Here is a 23,060-nt window from a genome sequence, read left to right as displayed (position 1 = left end):
CACACACACATATAAATATATAAACCTTAATTTATCATTCTCTCTTTAAAACATTCTTCACATGGCCTAGGGTCTGCTAAGTGATCCCTGAGCACTGAACCAGCAGTATGCCTTGAGCACCACAGGTGTAGCCACAAAATGTAGATGTTTTTGCATATATCTGGAACAATGAAGTATATTCCTTGCATGATGAAGACCCGAGGTTTAGTCCCTGACAGTACATGACCCCCTGAGCACTGCTGGATATGGTCCTGGTAGACACCAGCATCACCAGGTCCTAAAACATATACACGCACAACACATACAAAGTTGTAATAGCATTAGAAGCAATTACAACTCCTTTAATTTCACCTACTCTTCAGAACTGTCCTATCACTGTTGCACTTAAAAGTCCAGACCTTGTCTTCTATTAGCTAGTCAGGTAGTCACGTCATTATGGAGTTAATTAGCCATTTTGCTATAATTTGTGGTGGGCTATAAAAATCCTGTTTTTTAATGTTCACTGGATTCTCTTTGTCTTTATTGCAAACCATGTCAAATAACTTAACTCAGCTTGTCTTCATTGCAAACTGTGTCAAATAATTTATCTCAGCTTCCTACCATCCCACTCCACTTTTTCCAAGGATCTGTTAACTACAACTATCCAAAAGCAGGTGCATAGTACAGCAGCAGTTAGGATGTATGCATATGCTCTATCCAGTTTTACACTCTGGTATTTCATGGTTCCTCCACATCACTGGGTACAGTCCTGGAAAGTTTTAGGCACACCAGGGCAACCAGATTAATCCCCCCAGCACTGCATACTCTGAGTAACCGCACATTCTCCAGTCCATGTATTGAACCACTGCCAAGCACTGGTGAAGCCCTGGAAGGACTTAGAAGGACCAAAGAAGTAAAGAAAAAGGAAAGAAAATCCCAGCAGTTAATTTTTTGAAAGTATATTTAATTGAGAACTCATGGACTAACTGGGAAAATCAGCACGAATAAAAAGAAGTGAAGCAGATAGCACCCAAGGGAGTGGGGGACAGAGAGCTAGTGTTTGGGGCAATGTAATGTTACACTAAACAGAAGAGCCACAGCTCACACTATTGTCTTCTTGGTATTTAATACTGGATCCAACAGTTGGCAATACACATGCTGTTGTACTTGCCAGCTAGGTACTACAACCTCTGACACCAAAAAGAAGTCTCCACTGTCTGTTTCTTTGTGTCATTAGTTTCAAACGCAAAGCCCCAGATAATTGTATCTGATTGGCAGAGTCCAAGTGAGCAGACCTACATCCCAGCTGGCAGAGGAGCTGAAACACCAGGTATCTGTTTATTTCAGCTGCTCACTTGGGATGGAGAAAATCCTCAAATAAAAAAAAAATTCAGATGCTGGATACTGTTCATTACAACTGTGTACTATATAAGACATGCCCTGAACAAAGGTTATAGGATATGCCAAGTATACAGATTTTTTTTGTTTGTTTTTTGACTTGGTTTGGGGCCATACTCAGCAATACTCAGGAGTTACTCCTGGCTCCGTGCTCAGGAATCCCCTCACAGTGTTCAAAACACCATATGGGATGCTGGGAACTAAACCTAGGTCAGCTGCATATATGACAAATGCCCGACCTGATGTACTATTTCACTTGACACCCCCCATGTGTTTCTTTTGTTAGCAATACCATATTTAATACATAAAGCACAGCACCTCTCTCTCTGTCTCTCTGTCTCTCTCTCTCTATATATATATATACATATATATATATATATTGACTGCTATTAATACTATAAATACACTACTATACTTATGGTCATGATTATTACAGACTGCCAACTTTCAGGGATCAATAAATCATCAATAGATGAACATGTTGACTGTGCTGCAGTTTGTATTAAAAAATAAACCATATTCAAGTGTGAACAATCAGTGATGTGTGCTAACATGCATGAGATGATGAAGTCTAAGGCAGATTCTATGGACAAAGAGTCCAAATGACCCCAGCTGATGCCCTGTCATTATGTAAGACTCCAGAAATTTAGATGCAAGATTCAGGATAAAGAATGACACTTCGTTGACTAACATTAAGAATATTCAACCAGGGGCCGGGCGGTGGTGCTAAAGGTAAGGTGCCTGCCTTGCCTGCACTAGCCTTGGACGGACCGCGGTTCGATCCCCCGGTGTCCCATATGGTCCCCCAAGCCAGGAACAACTTCTGAGCACATAGCCAGGAGTAGCCCCTGAGCATTACCGGGTGTGGCCCAAAAACCAAAAAAAAAAAAAAAGAGTATACAACCATAATAGGTCAGATTCAAAATAGTGCCAAGGGGCCGGAGAGATAGCATGGAGGTAAGGTGTTTGCCTTTCATGCAGAAGGTCATTGGTTCAAATCCCAGCATCCCATATGGTCCCCCGAGTCTGCCAGGAGTGATTTCTGAGCATAGAGCCAGGAGTAACCCCTAAGCACTGCCAGGTGTGACCCAAAAAAACAAAACAAAAAAAATAGTGCCAGACAAATAATCTAGCTTACCATACATGGGGTCATTCCAAGTTCAGTCCCTAAGTCCCACTAGGAGTGATCACAGAACTAGGAGTAAGCCCTGAGCCCAGCTAGATGTGGTTTCAAAAAAACTAAAACAGTCAAAACTGAAAATAGGTAGCTACAGAAAATAAAGATATCTAGTTCATATATATTTGAAACACAGGCTGACTTTTTTTGTAATTTTTGTTTTTTTAAATTTGGGGGGCCATACTCTTGGTTCTGTGCTGAGAGGTCATTCCTGGAGGTGCTAAGGTTGACCATATGGGGTTCTAGGGACCAAACCCTGGTCAGTCACATACAAGACAAATTCCCTATCTACTATGCTGTCTCTCCAGTGGTAGGCTGTTATTTTGTACCTGTCATGGCTGTTTTCTTATGCTCTATACCAGTTAAAGATACCTATATTTATCCCTCTGGAAAGCTTAGAGGACTTGCTACATCTACTTTTCAATAAGAGTCTGTGAGTTCCTATGGGGCTAATTCCTACTAGCCCCATGGACACCCAACCTCTTCACTACCTGAAAGCTGATTCAACTCTTCATCAGCTTATAGCCCCAGGTTTATACCTGAGCAGTCCTGGCCTTCTGCCAGGAAGTGTGAACTCAGATCACAGAGATACAGAAGCTATTAGTCTTCTCAGCAGGTCATGGGGCAGACTGAAGCTGTGCCTCCTCCTTCTCTGGTGTGTATTTTCCTAAGCACTGTGTGATTTTTCTCTTTCACTCACGCATAAGTGAGCCCTTTCTCTCCAAACCTGTGAACTTAAGCTGACATTTACCTTACTATGACCACAAGCAAGTTTGGGGGATACAGTGAAAACGACACTGTGAACTTTGAAGACTAGGCCTGTTTTGCCTTCTTGGAATGCTGACCTGGTTTCACATAATGCTGAGAAGCCTGGAGTAAAAAACTATATAGATGCAGTTCAAGCATTCCAGCTGACCAGGGAATCTGTACCAGCCTAACTACCAATGTGAACTCAGAAGAGACCAGCAGAACTACCTGACCTAACCACACAAAATATAGAACATCAATAAGGTGCAATAGTTTTAAATTATTTCTTTTTAAATTTTATAAAGTTTATAAATTTAATTTCTGTTTAAATTGTTTCTTTCATTCTTTTATAGAAAAATATGGGGCAATAATCTGGGAAGCAGAAGACTCCTCTGTCAACTACAAGACATCACAGCTTCAGTGGAACACTACACCAACACTAACCCAGGCAAAACCAGCCAGAAAACTTCCCATTCTATCCACAGAACTTTGAAAATAATAATCTCTTTACTTCTTTATTTATTTCTTTTTATCTCATTTTATTCTCATATTTTACCCCCTTTTTTAAAGGGTATTAAAGAGGTATTTTACCTATGATCTCTGCTTTCAAAATAGATGCAGAACCTGGGACTGGAGAGAGAGTACTTTGGGTAAGACACTTCTCTGGGATACAGCTAGCTAGGACCAGTGTCCTATTCCCATTACGCCAATGGCCTCCCCAAACACTGACAGGAGTGATCCCTGAACACTCCTGAGCCAGGAGTAAGCAAGCCCTTTACACAGCCAGCATGGTCCAAAAGTCAAACTTTTTTTTTGTTTTGTTTTGTTTTTGTTTTGTTTTAGGGCCACACCCAGTGACATTCAGAAATCGCTCCTGGCTTGGGGGACTATATGGGATGCCAGGGGATCCAACCGTAGTCTATCCTAGGTCAGACGCATGTAAGGCAAACACCCTACCGCTGCACCACTGCCCCGGGTCCCCAAAAGTCAAACATTTTTAAAAGATAAAACAAAACACATGCAGAATCTGATCACTCTGTCAGTTCCATCACACTGAGCAAGTTCATGGATCATGAAATGATTTTCTAGAAGGCCTTAGATTAAACAAAATATTCTATATCTTAGTATGGTGAAGAGTACATAGCTGCATACACTTGCCAAAACTCATAAAGCTTTTCTGTTTCTTGGGCAACACCCGGTAGCATTCAGGTGTTACTCCTCCTGGTTCTGTGCTTAGAAATTGCTCCTGGCAGGCTGTAGGTAGGGAGACCATATGGGATGCCAGGAATCAAACCTGGAGACAGCTGCATGCAAGGGAAACGCCCTACAGCTGTGCTATCACTCCAGTCCAAAACTACTTACTATTTACTGAGTAAATACTTACTATTTGCTGAACTTATTGTCACCAAAGGGTCAAGGAAATAGCTCAAAAGGCTAGTGTGCCATCAACTCAGCTTTTCTTATTATCTATTGTGAAAATATGGACCTTTGATTGCAAACTTAGTTCATTGTTAACTTTAGCAGGTTAGCTTTATAAGGAACTTAAAAATTAATGTGCTTGCCTGCCTTTTACACTAAATCACAAGATTTTGAAAAAAAGAAAATTAAAAAGCTGGGCCAGAGAAATAGAACAGCAGTAGGGCCGTGGGGCATCTGCCTTGCAAGGACTGACAGTGGTTCCATTCCAGCACCCATAAGGTCCCCGTACCTGCCAGAGCGATTTCTGAGCGCAGAGCCAGGAGTAACCCTTGAGCACCGCCTAGTGTGACCCAAAAACCCAACCCCTCAAAAAAATTAAAAAGCGGGGGGTGCAATTTTGCTTTTCAGGTTTTTTTTTCAATCCAAAACTCTTAATTTTTAATATGAACCATTCAGTAAAGGTGTATTTGAAGGAGAACCGAGAATGAGGGAGAAACTTTTTTTTTTTTTTTTTTTTTTGGTTTTTGGGCCACACCCGTTTGACGCTCAGGGGTTACTCCTGGCTATGTGCTCAGAAATCGCCCCTGGCTTGGGGGGACCATATGGGACACCGGGGGATCGAACCTCGGTCCTTCCTTGGCTAGCGCTTGCAAGGCAGACACCTTACCTCCAGCGCCACCTACCCGGCCCCGAGAAACTTTTTTTTTTCACTGTGTGACCCGCTTCAGTGCACAAAGCCCACTGATAGAGCCAGGCAATGGTTCGGGGCCACAGCTTGCTATGGCATGGAACACTATGAGAGGCCCAGGGGGACAGACTGCTTTTCAGTTTAAACAAAAAAATTTTTCTTTCTTTTTCCTTTCTTCTTTTTCTTCCTCTCTTTTTTTTTTAAAGCCAGGAGCCCTGAATCCCTGTTTCCAGTCTAAATATGTTGTGACTGACTTACATGAATATAGAAACATGATTGCGCCCTTACCAAACTTCCTCAGATTGTGCATTGTTTGCCCTGAGAGATAGCACAGCGGAGTTTGCCTTGCAAGCAGCCGATCCAGGACCAAAGGTGGTTGGTTCGAATCCCGGTGTCCCATATGGTCCCCCATGCCTGCCAGGAGCTATTTCTGAGCAGACAGCCAGGAGTAACCCCTGAGCACCGCCGGGTGTGACCCAAAAACCAAAAAAAAAATAATAATAATAATAATAATAATAATCACATGTTTTAGTTCAAGGCTGTTGTGGGGTTTTGCATTTTATTTAAAACACTACGTACTTCTTATTCTTGTAACAACTTTTAAAAGATATCTTTACCCCTGATTCAATGTCACTATGTACCTAAAATATTATTGTGAAAGATTTGTAATCCACTGTGGTGAAAATAAAAATTATTTTAAAAAAAAGTAGTGATCTTTAAAAAAAAAAAGAAAAGAAAAAAAAACCCACTGGATAACTAAGAAATATATTTGTGGTTTTGTTTTCTTTTTTTTTTTTTTTTTTTTTTTTTTTGGTTTACACCCGGCAGTGCTCAGGGGTTACTCCTGGCTTCATGCTCAGAAATCGCTCCGGCCAGGCTCGGGGGACCATATGGGCTCCGGCCAGGCTCGGGGGACCATATGGGACGCCGGGATTCGAACCGATGACCTTCTGCATGAAAGGCAAAAGCCTTACCTCCATGCTATCTCTCCGGCCCCTGTGGTTTTGTTTTCTAACGAGCACAAAGGTCATTTGGAACCTCTGACTCCTCTTACTGTGAAAATTAAATGGTAGCTATTGTATGCACTTAGTAGCTCTCAAATGTGCTGTTTGCTGGAGTGGGTGGATGGGGACTCGCAGCAACCAGATTATTGCTTAGAAATAATGTTTGACAATGAGCAACTCTAGTTTTTAAAATGAAATTTGGTTCTGCTTTACATTCATTATACTTAGGGTTTTGTTTCCACCTAGTATTTCATCGTCTTTGGAGAAAAAAATAATAAAGTGTATATATGTATATATATATATATATGTATATATATATATGATAAAATGTTCTGGTTTTTGAAATAAGTTTGTAGCTTAACAGTTAAAAATAAAAAATAGGGGCCGGGCGGTGGCGCTCGAGGTAAGGTGCCTGCCTTACCTGCGCTAGCCTAGGAGACGGACCGCGGTTCGATCCCCCGGCGTCCCATATGGTCCCCCAAGCCAGGAGCGACTTCTGAGCGCATAGCCAGGAGTAACCCCTGAGCGTCACCGGGTGTGGCCCAAAAACCAAAAAAAAAAATAAATAAAAATAAAATAAAATAAAAAATAAATTTTTGGGGGCCTGGAGAGATAGCACAGCGGTGTTTGCCTTGCAAGTAGCCGATCCAGGACCTAAGGTGGTTGATTCGAATCCCAGTGTCCCATATGGTCCCCCGTGCCTGCCAGGAGCTATTTCTGAGCAGACAGCCAGGAGTAACCCCTGAGCACCGCCGGGTGTGGCCAAAAAAAAAAAAATTTTTTCTTGTTTTGGTTTTTGGGTCACATGAGGCAGCACTCAGGGGTTACTCTTGGCTTTGCTCTCAGAAATCGTTCCTGGCAGGCTAGTTCCTGGCAGGCTCGGGGACCATATGGGGTGCAGCCACCATGTATGTTCCTTTGGTCCCCTCATGGAATGTGTCCCTGAACTCAGAGCCAGTAGTATGCCCTAACCCACTGGGTGTGCCAAACCTGCTCCTCAAATAAAAAGTAACAATGCTCTGAATTACAGTTTTGTGTTACAGTAAATATCCAACAGCTGTTCCCTAACTCCTAAAATTTTGGTGTTTTTTATTTTTATAATTACTTTACTTAGGCACCATGGTTACAAAATTGTTCATGATTGAGTTTCTGTCATAGAATACACACCACCCTTCACCAGGTGCACTCTCCTCTCTTCTCCCTCTCCCTCTCCCTCTCCCTCTCCCTCTCCCTCTCCCTCTCCCTCTTCCTCTTTCTCTTTCTCACCCCCCTTTCTAATCTGAGAAAGGCTGAAAGGTAATTTAGGAATCCTTAATTACTAATTACCTGAATGCCGACACTTTTAGGAACCACCCTATAAGTTGGGTCCCGTATTCACTTTCTTTTCTGCCACCTCTCCCAAGAGAATTCAGAGACTTTTTCGGTAGCTACTCCAGGCCACTTTGAAAATAAAGGCCTAATCTAATTAGATTAGTGTAGGTAGGCAACTGTCTGTTAACATTTGCCCTTCTATTTACTGGTTCTAAACTATCAAAACTAACAATGAGAGCTCTCAACCCACAAGGCTGTGAGCCCCCCTGATTCCATGCTTTTCTCTCATGTCTGTCTTGTTTTCTTTATCCTTGCAGCACCCCTGCTTCAAGTCAGTTCACTAGGGGCTGGTCTCCAGCAGCACATGGCTGACAGGTTTTCATCTGGGCACTTCCTATGGTTCCCAGAGTCCCTCCAGAACAATTCCTGAGCAGAGAGGAGTATGCCCTGAGCACTGCCACATAAACAGTAATTTAAAAGTATAGGGATAAAAAGGCAACATCTTCAGGGCTTGAAATGTCAAATGATTTTCATTAAAACCATAAAGGTGAGGGCCAGAGAGAAAACATGGAGGTAGGACATTTGCCTTGCATGTAGAAGGACGGTGATTTGAATCCCAGCATATCATATGGTCCCCCAAGCCTGCCAGGAGCAATTTCTGAGCGTAGAGCCAGAAGTAACCCCTGAGCTGCCAAGTGTGACACCACCCCCCAAAAAACCCCATAAAGGTAAGGGGACTGGAGTGATAGCACAGCAGTAGGGCATTTGCCTTGCATGTGGCCTATCTGGGACAGACCAGGGTTCAATCCCCGGCATCCCATATGGTCCCTGAGCCTGCCAGAAGCAATTTTTGACTGCAGTGCCAGGAGTAACCCCTAAGCGCCACCTGCTGCAGCCCCAAAAACCAAGAAATTAAAAAAAAAAAAAAAAGACGGGGCCAGAACAGTGGCGCAGCGGTAGAGTGTTGGCCTTGCATGAGGCTGACCTAGAACGGACTATGGTTCGATCCCCCCAGTCTCCCATATGGCCCCCTGAGCCAGGAGCGATTTCTGAGCGTAGAACCAGGAGTAACCCCTGAGCGTCACCAAAACCAAAAACCAAAAATACCAAAAATAAAAAAAAATAAAATAAACCATAAAAGTAGAGGGCTGAGGGGCTGGCGAGGTGACGCTAGAGGTAAGGTGTCTGCCTTGCAAGCGCTAGCCAAGGAAGGACTGTGACCACAGTTCGATCCCCCGGTGTCCCACATGGTCCCCCGATCCCCCGGTGTCCCACATGGTCCCCCCCAAAGCCAGGGGCAATTTCTGAGCACTTAGCCAGGAGTAACCCCTGAGCATCAAACGGGTGTGGCCTGAAAAACTAAAAAAAAAAAAAAAAAAAAAGTAGAGGGCTGAAGTGATAGTATAGTGGATAGGGTACTTTCCAAGCATACAGCTGACCAGAGTATGATCCACGCATCACATATGATCCTCCTAAGTATAATTCCTGAGTGCAGAATCAGAAGTAATCCCTGAACATCATTTGGTGTGCAACTCCCAGCACAGAGTCAGGATTAAGCACTGAGTACTGCCAGATGTGACCCAAAACAAAACAAAACAAAAATTTTTAATTAGCTAAGGCAGGAATAAATTGAGAGAACTGGAATATCTATAAAATTTCTTGTTTTTTTATACTGAAGTTGTGTCATATTTATTTGTAGGACATAAGAGACCAATATACTTTATATCCCCAACTGTAAATACTATTTTAAAAACATTATCAGTACTGGGAAATAGCTTAGGTAGTTGCCCTTCTATGACTCCAAGAGTTCAAGGCTGAGTACTGGTAAGTGGACCCAGAAACATCATTGCTGGGTTTGGCCCCTATAAAGTAACACAAAATTAAAATTTTAATATACCAATTTTCGATTAAGTATAGTAAATCCTATAAAATTGTCTCTTTAAAAAGTAAAAAAAAAACTTTTAATAAAAAACAAGGTCAGGAACTGAAGAGATAGTGGGGGAATTCTGGTGCATGTCTGTACATGGGCAATCCGGTTCAATATGCAGCACTGTATTTAGTCCCCTGAGCACTACCAAGTAATCCCGGAGCACAGAACCAGGAATAAACTCTGAGCACCACAGGTGAGGGGTAGTCCTCGCTCTGCACTCAGGAATTACTCCTGGCACTGCACAAGAATCCGTATTGAATGCTGAGGATTGAACCTGGGTCATCAGCATTCAAGGCAAATGCTCTACCCAATGTACTATTGTTCCAGCTGCACACACAAAAAAAAACTTTTTGTAGTATGTGCACACACACTTAAAACATCAGTTCATTTGGGGAAAAAAATTGTAAGTAAAATCTTTTCAAATCTTCATAATATTCATGTATTTTAGATAACAAAGAAAAATACTAAGGTATGGTTTCACATGGTCATCAAAGATTCTGAAACAAATCTATTTTTTATCTTCCAAATGACCCCCAACAGCCCTGGTGAGACATGTATGATAGGAAAAAGCATTTTTTGTAGGCTCAAAGCTAATATTTTAGTATATTATGTACCCCAACTCTTTGATCTAAGAAAATGATAGAGATTTATTAAAAATTCTGCTGGGGGGCTGGGCGGTGGCACCAGAGGTAAGGTGCCTGCCTTGCCTGCGCTAGCCTTCAATGGACCGCGGTTCAATCCCCCGGCGTCCCATATGGTCTCCCAAGCCAGGACCAACTTCTGAGTGCATAGCCAGGAGTAACCCCTGAGCGTCACCGGGTATGGCCCAAAAAAAAATTCTGCTGGGCTAGTATTTTAATTTTAAAAGATTTTTTTTCTTTTCTTTTTTTCTTTTTTTTTTTTGTGTGTGTGTGTGTGTGTGTGTGTGTGTGTGTGTGTGTGTGTGTGTGTGTGTGGTTTTTGGGTCACACCCGGCAGTGCTCAGGGGTTACTCCTGGCTCCAGGCTCAGAAATTGCTCCTGGCAGGCATGGGGGACCATATGGGACGCCGGGATTAGAACCGATGACATTCTGCATGAAAGGCAAACGCCTTATCTCCATGCTATCTCTCCGGCCCCCTTAAAGATAAACCTAAATTTATGAAACCTTAGAATTAATCTTCAAAGCTCAATTAGACTATTTTACCAAAGTTCATGTATTGGGTCCTTGGTGGGAATGGGAAAAAAATGCTCCAGTCACATTCCAACAAATACCTATTTTTTAAATTTCATTTTTTTTTAAATTAGAGAGAACACAAGCCATGCAGCAATGTCTTTTATTATGTTTACATTTTTAACATCACTTTTTCATTCCACTGATAAGCAACAGTAAGTATACTATTTAACATATTGGAACCTGCAAACTTACACATTGCCCAGAGAAGGAAAGCTATTCCTAAAACTAGTTTAACCAGGAGGCCAATCCATCTGCCGACCTCCAAGAACATGCAGGTGAATATGATAGACAGTCTGTCCCCCATCTGAGCCTTCATTCACCACCATTCGGTAACCCCTATTAAGACCCAGGTCAGCAGCACATTTCTTGCCAACAATCATTAAATGTCCAAGAAGCTAGAAAAGAAAAAAAAAAAAGTTTCTTAAGCAAGACAATTTGTAGCAAGGTCATTAAAAGAAAAACTAACAAGTTATAATATTAAGTTATAAGGCCAAGTTTACAAAAAGTCAAACTGCAGATGATATTATATGGAAAACCCTAAAGACTCCACTCAAAAGTATTATAACTATTTATAGACCAATTCAGAGAAGTTGTAGCACACAAATTCAACACACTAAAAATTCAGTTGTGGGTTTTTTTTTTTGTTGTTTTTTTTGGGGGGTGACACCCGGCAGCGCTCAGGGGTTCCTCCTGGCTCTGTGCTCAGAAATTACTTCTGGCAAACTTAGGGGGCCATATGGGATGTGGGGAATCAACCTCAGGCAGGCCACATGCAAGGCAAATACCTACTTGCACTGCTATCACTCTGGCCCTGATTTTTTTTGGGGGGTGGGGGTTTTGGTTTCTTTGTTTTTGTGTCATACCTGACGGTGCTCTGGAGTTACTCCTGGCTCTGTGCTCATAAGTCAGTCCTGGCAGGCTCAAGGGACCATATAGGATGCCAGGATTCTAACCAGGGTTCCTCTTGTGTTGGCCACGTGTAAGGCAAACACCTAACAGTTGTTTATCACTCTGCCCTGTCTGGCCCTGATTTTTAATTTAAAATTTTAAGTGTATGGGGCAGCAGAGATAGCACAGTGGGAGAGCATTTGCCTTGCATGCAGCCGACCCAGGACAGATGGTAGTTCGAATTCCGACATCCCATATGGTCCCCCGTGCCTGCCAGGGTCGATTTCTGAGCGCAGAGCCAGGAGTAACCCGAGCACTGCTGGATATGACCCAAAAACCAAAAAAATAAATAAATAAAATAAAATAATTTTTTTTTGGTTTTTCAGGCCACATCCATTTGAAGCTCAGGGGTTACTCCTGGCTAAGCGCTCAGAAATCGCCCCTGGCTTGGGGGGTCCATATGGGACGCTGGGGGATCGAACCACAGTCCTTCCTTGGCTAGCGCTTGCAAGGCAGACACCTTACCTCTAGCGCCACCTCGCCGGCCCCATAAAATAAAATTTTAAGTGTAAAAGGCAAGGGAGATGATTAGAGTGCATCCCTGTCATCACATAGTCTCCCAGGTCTCTTAAAGGGAGCTTCAACAATGCTGGGTATGACACAAAACAACAGAAACAAAAAATTTAGATTTAAAAAGTAAAAAGTGCTAGTAAATTTCACTTACCTTTTCGTCTTCATCTTCTGCTGCAGAAATCTGGGTTATTGGCTTCTTGGGTATCACCAGAAAATGTATTGGTGCTTTAGGGGAAATGTCATGGAAAGCAAGACACTAGGGAAAAATGAAGGAAAATATAAGTATTAATAGTGTCCGATTCTTGTAGGCTAAGCTTACCACTCTTTCCATTAGCCTTGTGAATACACACTGAATTGGACAACCGGAATTCAGAAGCATATAATACATGTAATTCTTAGTTCTTTTCATGGAATTGAGCCGACTAGAAAGGTGAACCAATGATCCTTTATGTTACAAAGAAAAGGTAAAATAAATGACTATCACAGGATAACCTGGTTTATATTGGATAGTCAGGGATAACATATTGATAACATATTTAGGCAGCAACATTTAAACTGAGATCCAATGGGTTCTATCCCTTGTACCACATTCAGTCCCTCTGCCCCATCAGAATTGATCCCTGAGTACGTACAGAGCCAGGGGTAAGCCCTAAGTACAGTCAGGAGTGGCTCCAAAATTAACCCAAACAGAAACAAGTTCCAAAGTATGAGAAATTAAGCATCTTAACCCTTGTGCACCTTTTCATTCTCTTCTACAGCTCTTCATGCTTAGCAGTCTTTCTGCACTCCATATTTGCATTTTTCAACTGCTCTTTACCTGCAGAGCTGCAAAGATCCTTTCCCTACAATCTCAATCCCAGTTCTGGTCTAATGATTTTGGTCTAATGGCCACTCATTCCTCAGGTCCTTATACATGTATCACTTCTGAAGGAAAGTTATTCTCTTCCTTAGCTTCTCTAGGTCAGAACCCCCAGTTGTGTAATTTTCTGATTTTCTTTTCCATTCATTTTTGAATTATCTGCATCTGATACTTGATTAATAATATTATTACTTCCAACTTTACCTTTGTTAGAAACATGCCTGTTCTCTTTGGTAGAAATACAGAGGATAAGTAGCATTTATACAAATTATATGTACTGGGCCAAAGTGCACAGCAGTGGGTGTTTGCTTAGCACGCAGAAGACCCAGAACGGACCCAGGTTTGATCCCTGGCATTCAATATGGTCCCTGGAGCCTGCCAGGAACGATTTCTTAGCGCAGAGCCAGGAGCAACCCCTCATCGCCTTCAGGTGTGGCCCAAAAACAAAAACAGACCAAAAAAAAAAGGGGGCATGCTTACACTGACTGCTTGATGCTACTGAACTGACTGAACTGGATTTCAAAACTGACTTCAAAAAAAAAAAAAAAAAACCACCTGGTATTTCAACATTTATAAAAAGCTCTGAAAACATTTCAAAAACATGTCGTTCCTAAAACAACAGAACTGCCCTACAGGTGACAAAGATATCTAAGTGATTTTCACCTTTGAGGATTTAATTAATTCTTAGATAAGGTTCATAACACATATTAAATGTTCCTCTCATATTCCTTCTAGTGTTTCTTTGGGGGCCTTCCAAGTAGTGCTGAGGGGGTTGAGGCCACCAGGGAACTGGTGCTGCAGAGAAGGGGTGAGGGAGAACCAGGGATCTAACAGCCCCGTCATTACATCTTATGTCTTAAAGTTAATCTAACAGTAAATTTACAAAACTTTTCCTCTTAAAAAAAAAAATCACACAATCGGGGCCGAAGAGCATGCATTTGACTTGCACAAGGCCTACCGGGGACAGATCCCCGGATCCCATATGGTCCCCCGGCCTGCCAGGAGTAACTAACCCCAGAGCGCCGCTGGGTGTGGCCCAAAACAACTACAAACAACAAAATGTCAAAAAATCACACAAATGCCCGGCTTTATCTGGGTGCCAAGTACTTTCCACGAGATTTCTCCAAAGACACATCAGCTGGGGCCTTTTGTGCAGCGGAATTCCACCTCCAATGAAGCTCAACCAGCTCGACCTGCTAGACCCCGTCTTTTGGCAGAAAAAGAGAGAGCATTGCTTCCCGCCGAGCACGAACAGGCCCGGGAAGGGACCCGGTCCTTGCATGCATGCATGCAAAGGCATGCAACGCAGAGCGCCAGGGCCCGCAGGGTGGTCCAAGACGGGCCCACGCTAGGCTTGCACCACCTCTCCTAGGGAGTTGCCCGCAACGGCTCAGTGGTTGCGCGCGGGAGATCGCGGAGATCGGGGCCCGGACACGGCAGGATCGGGTTTCTCCAAGCCCGGGGAAGAGCGAGGGCGAGATTGCGGGGTTCCCGGGCACGGGTGGGGTGATCCCGGGGCGGCCGGAGAGGCGAAGGGCAGCCCGTCGGGGCCTGGCCCGTGCCGGGGCCTGATAACGCGTAACCGGAGCGGCCGCACGCGCCGCCGGGCCACACCGGAGCCGCCCAGGTCCCGCTCGCTGGCCGAGGGCCCGAAGCTTCTCCTGCCCCGCCGGGCCCGTCCACCTCCCGCAGCCCCCAGCCCGACCCCCGGGGCCCGCCGGCCCACCTGGTCGTCCTCGTAGATGATCTTGGCCGGGATCTCCTTGCGGATGATCTTGCCGAAGATCGTGTCGCCTCCCGGCCGGGCGACTTGAGCCTTGGCGACCTCATCGGCCATCTCGGGCTTCTCGGCTGTCCCCAGCGGCCGCCGGGGAGACAGGAGGAGCCGGCGAGGTGGAGAGCGCGGCCGGCACAGCCCGCGGACCGGGGCTCGTTTGCGCGCGCGGTGACAGCACCACCAACCACCGGCTCTGCGCACGCGCTCCGGCGGCCGCGCCTATAGCGGAAAACTCGTGGCCCGGGCCAAGACCCGTCCGGCCCGCCCGGGCTGCTAGTTCCTGATGGGACGCGCCCCGGTGCAAAGGTTATGTGAACCCGGCCTTCCTTTCCTGCTTCTCTAGAGTGCAGTTGCTTGACAAGCTGAGTGGTGTTTTGTTTGCACAAAAGAAAAAAGAAAATGTGTGTATTGTTACTGAAAAATATCCTAGCCCGGCTGTCCCACCTTGCAGGTTTCTGAAAAAGAAACGTCGGGTTTAGTTGATTCAATCCTAGCCCAAGTCAGCCAACTCTCCATGCATCTGTTTTTTTTTATCCCTCTAGCAGTGATTCTCAAATTTGACAGCAAGTCAAGTCACCTGGGAGCTCCTGAAAAATCCCCGTGAAACTCTCTGTGCCTCTCAGATCAATTAGGCGTCTGTATTTGGTTCTACGGAAAGTTTTCCCAGCAGAAATCCAAATGTAAGGATGACTAAGGGAACAGAAACGTTTATTAACACCTTCATTTTCTTCCATGTCTTTGCTGCTTATAAAGTGTTTGTGATGACATTGTTTCCCTCTTACGCATTTTTTTATTTCTGAGGGAAACTTAAATGTAAGATATCGAGGTCACTAAGTATTTGTACTTACTGAATGCTAAAGCTTATTCCCGTCATTCCAGACCTCTTGGCCTGGTTTTACCATTAGTGACCACTCCCTCAGAAATGGTCATCATCACTCTCCCAACTCCGGATGCTTTTTCTCCTTTACAGTGAGACTTTTGTCCTCAGACCTCTCAGTACGTTTAATTCATGGACCTCTACTGTAACTGACCATTTCTAAGTGATCTTATTAAGAAAAATTAACTATGCTTATTGGACTACACTCTGTGACCATACTTTATTTACGACATTGTCTTAGTGAAATTATTGTGACCACTTAATTTCTAGTGTCCCAAGGCTAGAGAAATACTACACTGGGTAGTGTACTTTCCTTGCATGAGGCAGACACTGCTTTGATACCTCACCCCACCCCAACAACACAGATGGACACACATTCCAGATCACTGCCAGGAATGCTCCTTGAGCACAGCTGGATATGGCAAAAGTATTCTTATTCAATATTCAATTCCTCAAAGCCAGAGTGATAGTACAGCAATTAGGGCACTTGCAGGCAGCCTTCCCAGTTTCAATTTTTGCACCCCATGCAGTCTACTGCTTTTTACCATGAGTAATTCCTAAGCACAGCACCAGGAGTAAATCCCTCAAAGGTATGGCCCATAACCAAAAACAATAAAAAATTTCTAATAAACCTGTTTTTTTGTTTTGTTTTGTTTTGTTTTGTTTCGAGGGAAGGTCCTGAAAGTGATGCTCAGGAAGCCCAGGTGTAATTTTTAGCCAACCGGGCTGGTGGTTCAATGTGAAGGCCCAACGAGGTTTCTCTGACCTATAAGATATTCTTTAAAAGTAATGTCAATTTCCTCACATAACCACAACAAAATTATCAGGATCACTTACTCAGTTGTCACTCTAGTTAGGTTTCTAAAATATTTCTAAATGACGCAATTGCTCTGACCCTAACAGCATACTTTGAGAACCACAAATGTAAGAGAATGTTTAGTTTTAGGACCATACCAATTAATACTCCAAAATCATTCCCAGTAGTGTGGGGACCATCTGGGAGATTCAAACTGAACTAAGATCAGCCATGTACAGGACAAGCACCTACCTCCTGCACTGTCTCTCCAGCCCTCTCTCTTTTTTTAAATATAATTATTATTTTGATCATAGTGGCTTACATATTGTTGACAATAATATTTTAGGTACATATTAACATAAAATCAGGGAAATTCCCATCACCAAATTGTCTTCCCTCCACCTCCAGTCCCGTCCTACCTCCCATATCCTCCTCCCCCACCCCCGGAGCCCTCTCTCTTATAATAGGGAAAAACCCACTGAAGTATAAAGATACAAAAAAAGAAAAAAGCCCAACTATATAGAGAAAAGATAAAGAAATTGTAGAAAAATATTGAAATTTGGAATATTGATGAGTTGGAATCTGAATAAAAAGTTTATGCAAATTCTATTCTTGTACTCATCTATAAGATTGAAATTATAAAAACCTCAAAAGGGAGTACTAAGAAGTAAGAAAGATAAAAGCACATGCTTTGCATTTGTGAGGCCTGGATCTGATTCCCAGCACCAACAGTGCTTGGTTCCCTTCCTACAAAGGCACCACCAGGAGCAACCCCAGAACACTGAGCCAGGAGTAGACCTTAAACATCACTGGCTGTGGCCCAAAAGTCAAATAAGGGCTGGAGCACATACTTTCCTGGGTTTGATACCCAGCACATTGAATAACTCCTGTGTATCATAGGGTGCGATCCAAAAGTTTACATATAGGGCTGGAGAGATAGCATGGAGGTAAGGCATTCACCTTGCATGCAGAAGGACGGTGGTTCGAATCCTGGCATCCCATATGGTTCCCTGAACCTGCCAAGAGCAATTTCTGAGTGTAGAACCAGGAATAACCCCTGAGCACTATCAGGTGTGATCCCCCCCAAAAAAGTTTATATTATGTTTCACTGAAGTAAAATCAATCCCCAGCACTGCAAATGACCCTCTGAGCACTGGCAGAGTGATTCTTGAGCATGCCACGTGTGCCCTCCCCAAATAAAAACAGTACCCAGTACATTTGATTTAACATGTCTGTGAGTCTAATGCCTTCCCACCACCACCTTTTGCCTTTGTCATCTCAGTAACAGGGACAGCATACTAGTTGTAGTGCTTGCTGGAAGGAGCACACAGTTGAAGTGTGACAAAAATGCTTGGTTGCTTTGTGCCTACGACAACATGCTTTTATAGGGACAACTGTGATTATGAGTCAATGCTACAGGAAATACACTTGGCATTGGGGCAGGGGAGAGACAGGAAGGAATTTGAATTTCTTGCCTCCTTATAGAGAAAGCAGGTAACTACCAATGAGCCAGATAGCACTGAAATAAAGTCAATAATTATATTGTTGTTTCATGATGACTTGCAGTATTTTCTAAGAGAAGGGAAAGTATTGAATATTCATTAGTCCAAGTAAATCATTCCTAATATAGTCATTTTTATGTAAGTATAAACAAAAGGATTTTGGGTAAGGAAGGCAAACAATGCTTATGCAATAGAACAAAGATGAGATTTTCCTTGATGCTAGCAAGATCTTAAGCGAAAGTGATTTAAAATGAATTATTTTATAATTGTGATCAAAATGCTGTTAGTAAATTCCATTCCCTGGCATGGGTCCTGTAAAACCAAAGAATAGAGAAAGTTGAATGGGCAGAATATCTAAAGAATAAGCCTAGAATTTCAAACATAGAAGAAAATTTTCTTCAACACCTCCAAAGATGAATTATAGAGTCCATGAGCAAGTAAGTCCACTTCACTTTCTGGAGGAGTTAAATGTCAGTATGTGAATGAATACACTTTAGGGAGTCAGCATTCAAGAGTCACACACACCCTTCATTTTGCAAGGAGAGAGCTGTTCTGGGAAACGTTCAAAGTATGCAGAGAAAGCACTGCCATCCCCTAGCACCTCCGGCTGAAGCTCCAAAATATACATTTATACATATATACATTCATATATATAAACTTCAATAGCGGGCCCGAATCCCCAAATAAGGGTTCAGTTCTTTATCGGTACCAAATGACTCATAAAATGCCAACAAAAAAAGACCGCTCTCCAGCCCGGAAGTAACTTTGCCCCTAACTAAGATGGCGTCGAGGCGACTTCCGTTCTTCTCAACCACACAGGGTCGGGCGCTTCTCGCGGGTTTACTATATGTTCCGGGTTTCGCACTGAGCGTACACCGGGGAGGGCGGGGCTACGAGTGATGCCGCCTGCTGATTGGCTACGGCGCTTTAGGAACGTAACTCAGGGAAACTGGACGCTACAAGCCGGACGGTGATTGGCTGGCGAGGCGACCGGGACGGCTTGTGAGGCGGTGGCTTCGGCCGGGAAAGCCATGGGTCAGGCAGCCAAGGTGACAGGGCTGGAGAGGGGATGGGGTGCGACGAAAACGGGAAGGGTACAATCGGGGCCTGTGCAAAGGGTGTTGTGTCTGTATTGGGGGGCTGCTGTAACAGGAGGGGGCCGTGAACCCTGAAGACCCCCGCACCGTGACCCGCCGGGTTATTCAACGTTCGTTCAGGTGGCGGCTATGTGGCGGTTCCCTCTTCTTGCTGCCGCGCGTTTTCTGTGCGGCTCGGTCATTCATTCCTTGGGTTCCGGCCCCGTCTCAGCTCCTGACCGTGTGACCCTTGAGGAACATCCAACTAGGCCTCCCGTCCCTCGCTCCCGCCACCAGGAAAAGGGACTGGTTCAATGAACTCGCAGAAGAGACTTCAAAATCAGGAAAAGTGGGGCCGGAGAGATAGCATGAAGGTAATGCGTTTGCCTTGCATGCATGCAGAAGGACGGGGGTTCGAATCCCGGCATCCCATATGGTTCCCCCGTGCCTGCCAGGGGAGATTTCTGAGGATAGAGCCAGGAGGAACCCCTGAGTGCTGCCGGGTGTGACCCAAAAACAAAACAAAACAAAAAAATCATGAAAAGAAAGCACAGAGAAATCCCTAAGATTTCTGATCCCTAAATTTTTATAATTTCTAATTAGAATGTCTAATTTCTTAATTTCTATTTCTAAATTTCTAATCCCTAAAAAGTCTTAATAGGGGCTCTGGAGAGAGCACGGAGGTAGGGCGTTTGCTTTGCATGCATGCAGAAGGATGCTGGTTCGAATCCCAGCATCTCATATGGTCCCCTGAACCTGCCAGGAACAATTTCTTTTTTGTTTGTTTTGTTTTGGGATCACACCCGGCAGTGCTCAGGGTTTAATCCTGGCTCTACGCTCAGAAATCGCTCCTGGCAGGCTCAGGGGACCATATGGGATGCCGGGATTCGAACCACCGTCCTTCTGCATGCAAGGCAAATGCCTTACCTCCATGCTATCTCACCGGCCCCAGGAGCAATTTCTGAGCATAGAGTCAAAGCACCTGCTTTGAGTGCTACTGACCATGTTCTGGCCTGCACTACAAATGGTACCCAGCACCTCCAGGAGTCACTGGAGACCAGAAGCAGGAATATCCTGGGCATGTTGGGTGTAGTGGCCCAATCACTCTTGCCCCCCAGAAGAAATCCTGTGTCCATAGACAGTTAACCGCAGTCTGTCCTAGGTTAGTGCTTGCAAGGCAAATGCCCTACTGCTTGTGCCACCACTCCGGCCACAGACAGTTGTGTGTGTGTGTGTGTGTGTGTGTGTGTGTGTGTGTGTGTGTTTTGGGGGGTCACACCCGGCAGTGTTCAGGGGTTACTCCTGACTCTACACTCAGAAATCGCTCCTGGCAGTTTGGGGGCACCATATGGGATGCCGGGATTCGAACCACCATCCTTCTGCATGCAAGGCAAATCCCCTACCTCCATGCTATCTCTCCGGCCCCAACAGTTAACTATTTTAATAGCTCCAGTGGTAGAACACATGTCTCAGATGTGTGAGTGAAGCCCTGAGTTCAATCCCTGATGATGATGATGATGATGATGATGATGATACTGCAATATAATGACCTATAATTCAGCATTTATGCTTTAGCATTGTAGATGCCACAATAAAAAGACTACCTCTTCCTTTATACAGAAAATACAGGTATGGAGATTTAAAACTGTTACAAAGACCTGAGAGCAATGCAGGGATGAGGGAGATTAACCTGGTCCCTGACCTGAGTATACTTTTGACACTTCTAAAACTTAACTACTGTTGTCCCTTGGTGTTTGTGGGAATTCCTATCAGGATCACCCACTCTACCATACCTGAGTCTCAAGTGTTTAGACTCAAGTCTTTTATAACATCTTTGCGAATTCCCTATCTGCAAATTTATCCAAGACATTTCCCAGAGTTGTTAAATATATGGAAGTGGAAATCCTTGGATTTAGAAACTAGTAGCTATTGGGAAACTAGACACTGTGTATTCTGTAGTTCAAGATGTACATGTAATTGTATATGTGTTTTGAACATATGAATATTTTGCATTTTTATAAATTTATTTTAGGAGCATTTAACTGTGATTTAATCAACCTGGAGAGATGCAAAAAATGTATTCCATAAAAATAGGAGACAGAGAAATAGTAAAATGAGTAACATGCTTGCCTTGCAAGTTGACCCGATTTTGATCCCTGGTACCACATATGTTCCCTTGAGCCATGCCAGGAGTGATCACTGCTCAAAGCATCATATGTGAAATCACCATTGACAAAATGCAAGACAAACAGCATAGCCCCGTATTTTCCTGGCTCAATTTCTACATGCTTGTTACATTGACATCCCATTTCCCAGTACCAAAATCTGTAGTAGAGGGCCTAGAGAGATAGAACGGTGGATAAGATCTTTGCTTTTCAATCATCTGACCCAAATTTGATCCTTGGCATTCTATATGCCCCACTACTTATTTCCAGGTGTGATTCCTGAGAGTAGAGGCAGGTGTAACCCTTGAACATTATTGAGTGTGGCCCTTAAATTTTTTTAAATTGTATTCATTTTATATGGTTGCTTTAAAAATACTACAAACTAGGTGGGTTTAAAAAAAAATAAATGGTTCTCAGTTCTGGAGGCTAGAAGTCTGAAATGAAGATGCCAGAAAAGCTGTACTCACTCTGTAATATGAAGGAGAATCCTGCTGGGGATGTAGCCAAGCAGTAGAGTTCTTACCTTTTGTGTGTAAGGCATCACAACAAAACAAAACAAAAATCTTCACTTGTCCCCTAGCTTCTAATAATGGCCATTGATTCTTGATGTTCCTTTGCATGCTGTTATATCACTCCAGCCTCAATGTCCATTATCACAATGTTCTTCCCCCACTGTCTGTTTTTTACGTGCTATGTTCCTTTTTTTTATTTTAATAAAAACATAAGTTGCCCAGAGAGATAGCACAGCAGTGTTTGCCTTGCAAACAGCCGATCCAGGACCTAAAGTGGTTGGTTCGAATTCTGGTGTCCCATATGGTCCCCCGTGCCTGCCAGGAGCTATTTCTGAGCAGACAGCCAGGAATAACCCCTGAGCACCACCGGGTGTGGCCCAAAAACCAAAAAAAGAAAAAAATATTAAGTGTGTTGAATTGGGGCCCATACTCATGATCTTTTTTTTTTTTTTTTTGGTTTTTGGTGGTGGTGGTGGTGGTGGTGGTTGGGTGGTGGGGTGGTGGTGGTGGTGGTGGGTGGTGGAAAAGTGGTGGTGGTGGGGGTGGGGGTGGTGGGGGTGGGGTGGGTGGTGGTGGGGTGGTGTATACTCATGATCTTATCTTAAATTGATTACTTCCGCAAAGATGATTTCTTTTTTTTTTTTTTTTTTTTTTTTGGTTTTTGGGCCACACCCTGTGACGCTCAGGGGTTACTCCTGGCTATGTGCTCAGAAATCGCCCCTGGCTTGGGGGGACCATATGGGACGCCGGGGGATCGAACCGCGGTCCTTCCTTGGCTAGCGCTTGCAAGGCAGATACCTTACCTCCAGCGCCACCTACCCGGCCCCAGCAAAGATGATTTCTTTTTTTTTGTTTGTTTTTTTTGTTTTTTTTTTTGTTTGTTTTTTTTTTTGTTTTTTTTTTTTGGGCCACACCCTGTGACGCTCAGGGGTTACTCCTGGCTATGTGCTAAGAAGTTGCTCCTGGCTTCTTGGGGGACCATATGGGACGCCGGGGGATCGAACCGCGGTCCGTCCTAGGCTAGCGCAGGCAAGGCAGGCACCTTACCTCCAGCGCCACCGCCCGGCCCCAGATGATTTCTAAGTAAGGTTTTGGAGCTTAGGACTTCAGGGCGTTAGTAGAGGAGAGACAATTCAAGCCCAAACTATATATATTTTATTGATGAAG

The 23,060-nt window shown here is 44.0% G+C and overlaps 2 protein-coding genes and 1 pseudogene across 2 annotated transcripts in view; 1 reads left to right on the top strand and 2 right to left on the bottom strand.

Annotated features, from left to right (window-relative positions):
* Window positions 1-5,428: 5,428 nt before the first annotated feature.
* LOC126029331 (uncharacterized) lies at window positions 5,429-5,555 on the bottom strand (annotated as a pseudogene).
* Window positions 5,556-10,954: 5,399 nt separating this feature from the next.
* Window positions 10,955-15,064, bottom strand: HINT1 (histidine triad nucleotide binding protein 1). Its single transcript, XM_049786805.1, has 3 exons — window positions 14,915-15,064; window positions 12,481-12,585; window positions 10,955-11,263 (listed from the first exon to the last, which is right to left on the bottom strand). Exons 1-3 carry the CDS (start codon window positions 15,023-15,025, stop codon window positions 11,099-11,101), a joined length of 381 nt encoding a protein of 126 aa, XP_049642762.1. The 5' UTR covers window positions 15,026-15,064; the 3' UTR covers window positions 10,955-11,098.
* Window positions 15,065-19,104: 4,040 nt separating this feature from the next.
* The window catches only part of LYRM7 (LYR motif containing 7), a 30,481-nt gene continuing 26,525 nt past the window's right edge, over window positions 19,105-23,060 (top strand). The window contains exon 1 of the mRNA XM_049786809.1: window positions 19,105-19,189. Within this exon, the coding sequence (XP_049642766.1) occupies window positions 19,172-19,189 (18 nt within the window). The 5' untranslated portion in view covers window positions 19,105-19,171. The remainder of the gene's footprint in view (window positions 19,190-23,060) is intronic.

Source organism: Suncus etruscus, chromosome 14, assembly GCF_024139225.1.
Source record: "Suncus etruscus isolate mSunEtr1 chromosome 14, mSunEtr1.pri.cur, whole genome shotgun sequence".
Classification (NCBI taxonomy): domain Eukaryota; kingdom Metazoa; phylum Chordata; class Mammalia; order Eulipotyphla; family Soricidae; genus Suncus; species Suncus etruscus.
This window is presented reverse-complemented; position numbering and strand designations above follow the sequence as displayed.

Bases quoted from the DNA above. Each gene is read 5' to 3' on its own strand.
- HINT1 (XM_049786805.1), bottom strand. From the start codon at position 15,025: ATGGCCGATGAGGTCGCCAAGGCTCAAGTCGCCCGGCCGGGAGGCGAC. The intron at 12,586-14,914 runs GTGGGCCGGCGG...ATTTTTCCCTAG, and splicing joins TCATCTACGAGGACGACCAG to TGTCTTGCTTTCCATGACAT. The intron at 11,264-12,480 runs GTAAGTGAAATT...TTTCTTTTCTAG, and splicing joins CAGAAGATGAAGACGAAAAG to CTTCTTGGACATTTAATGAT.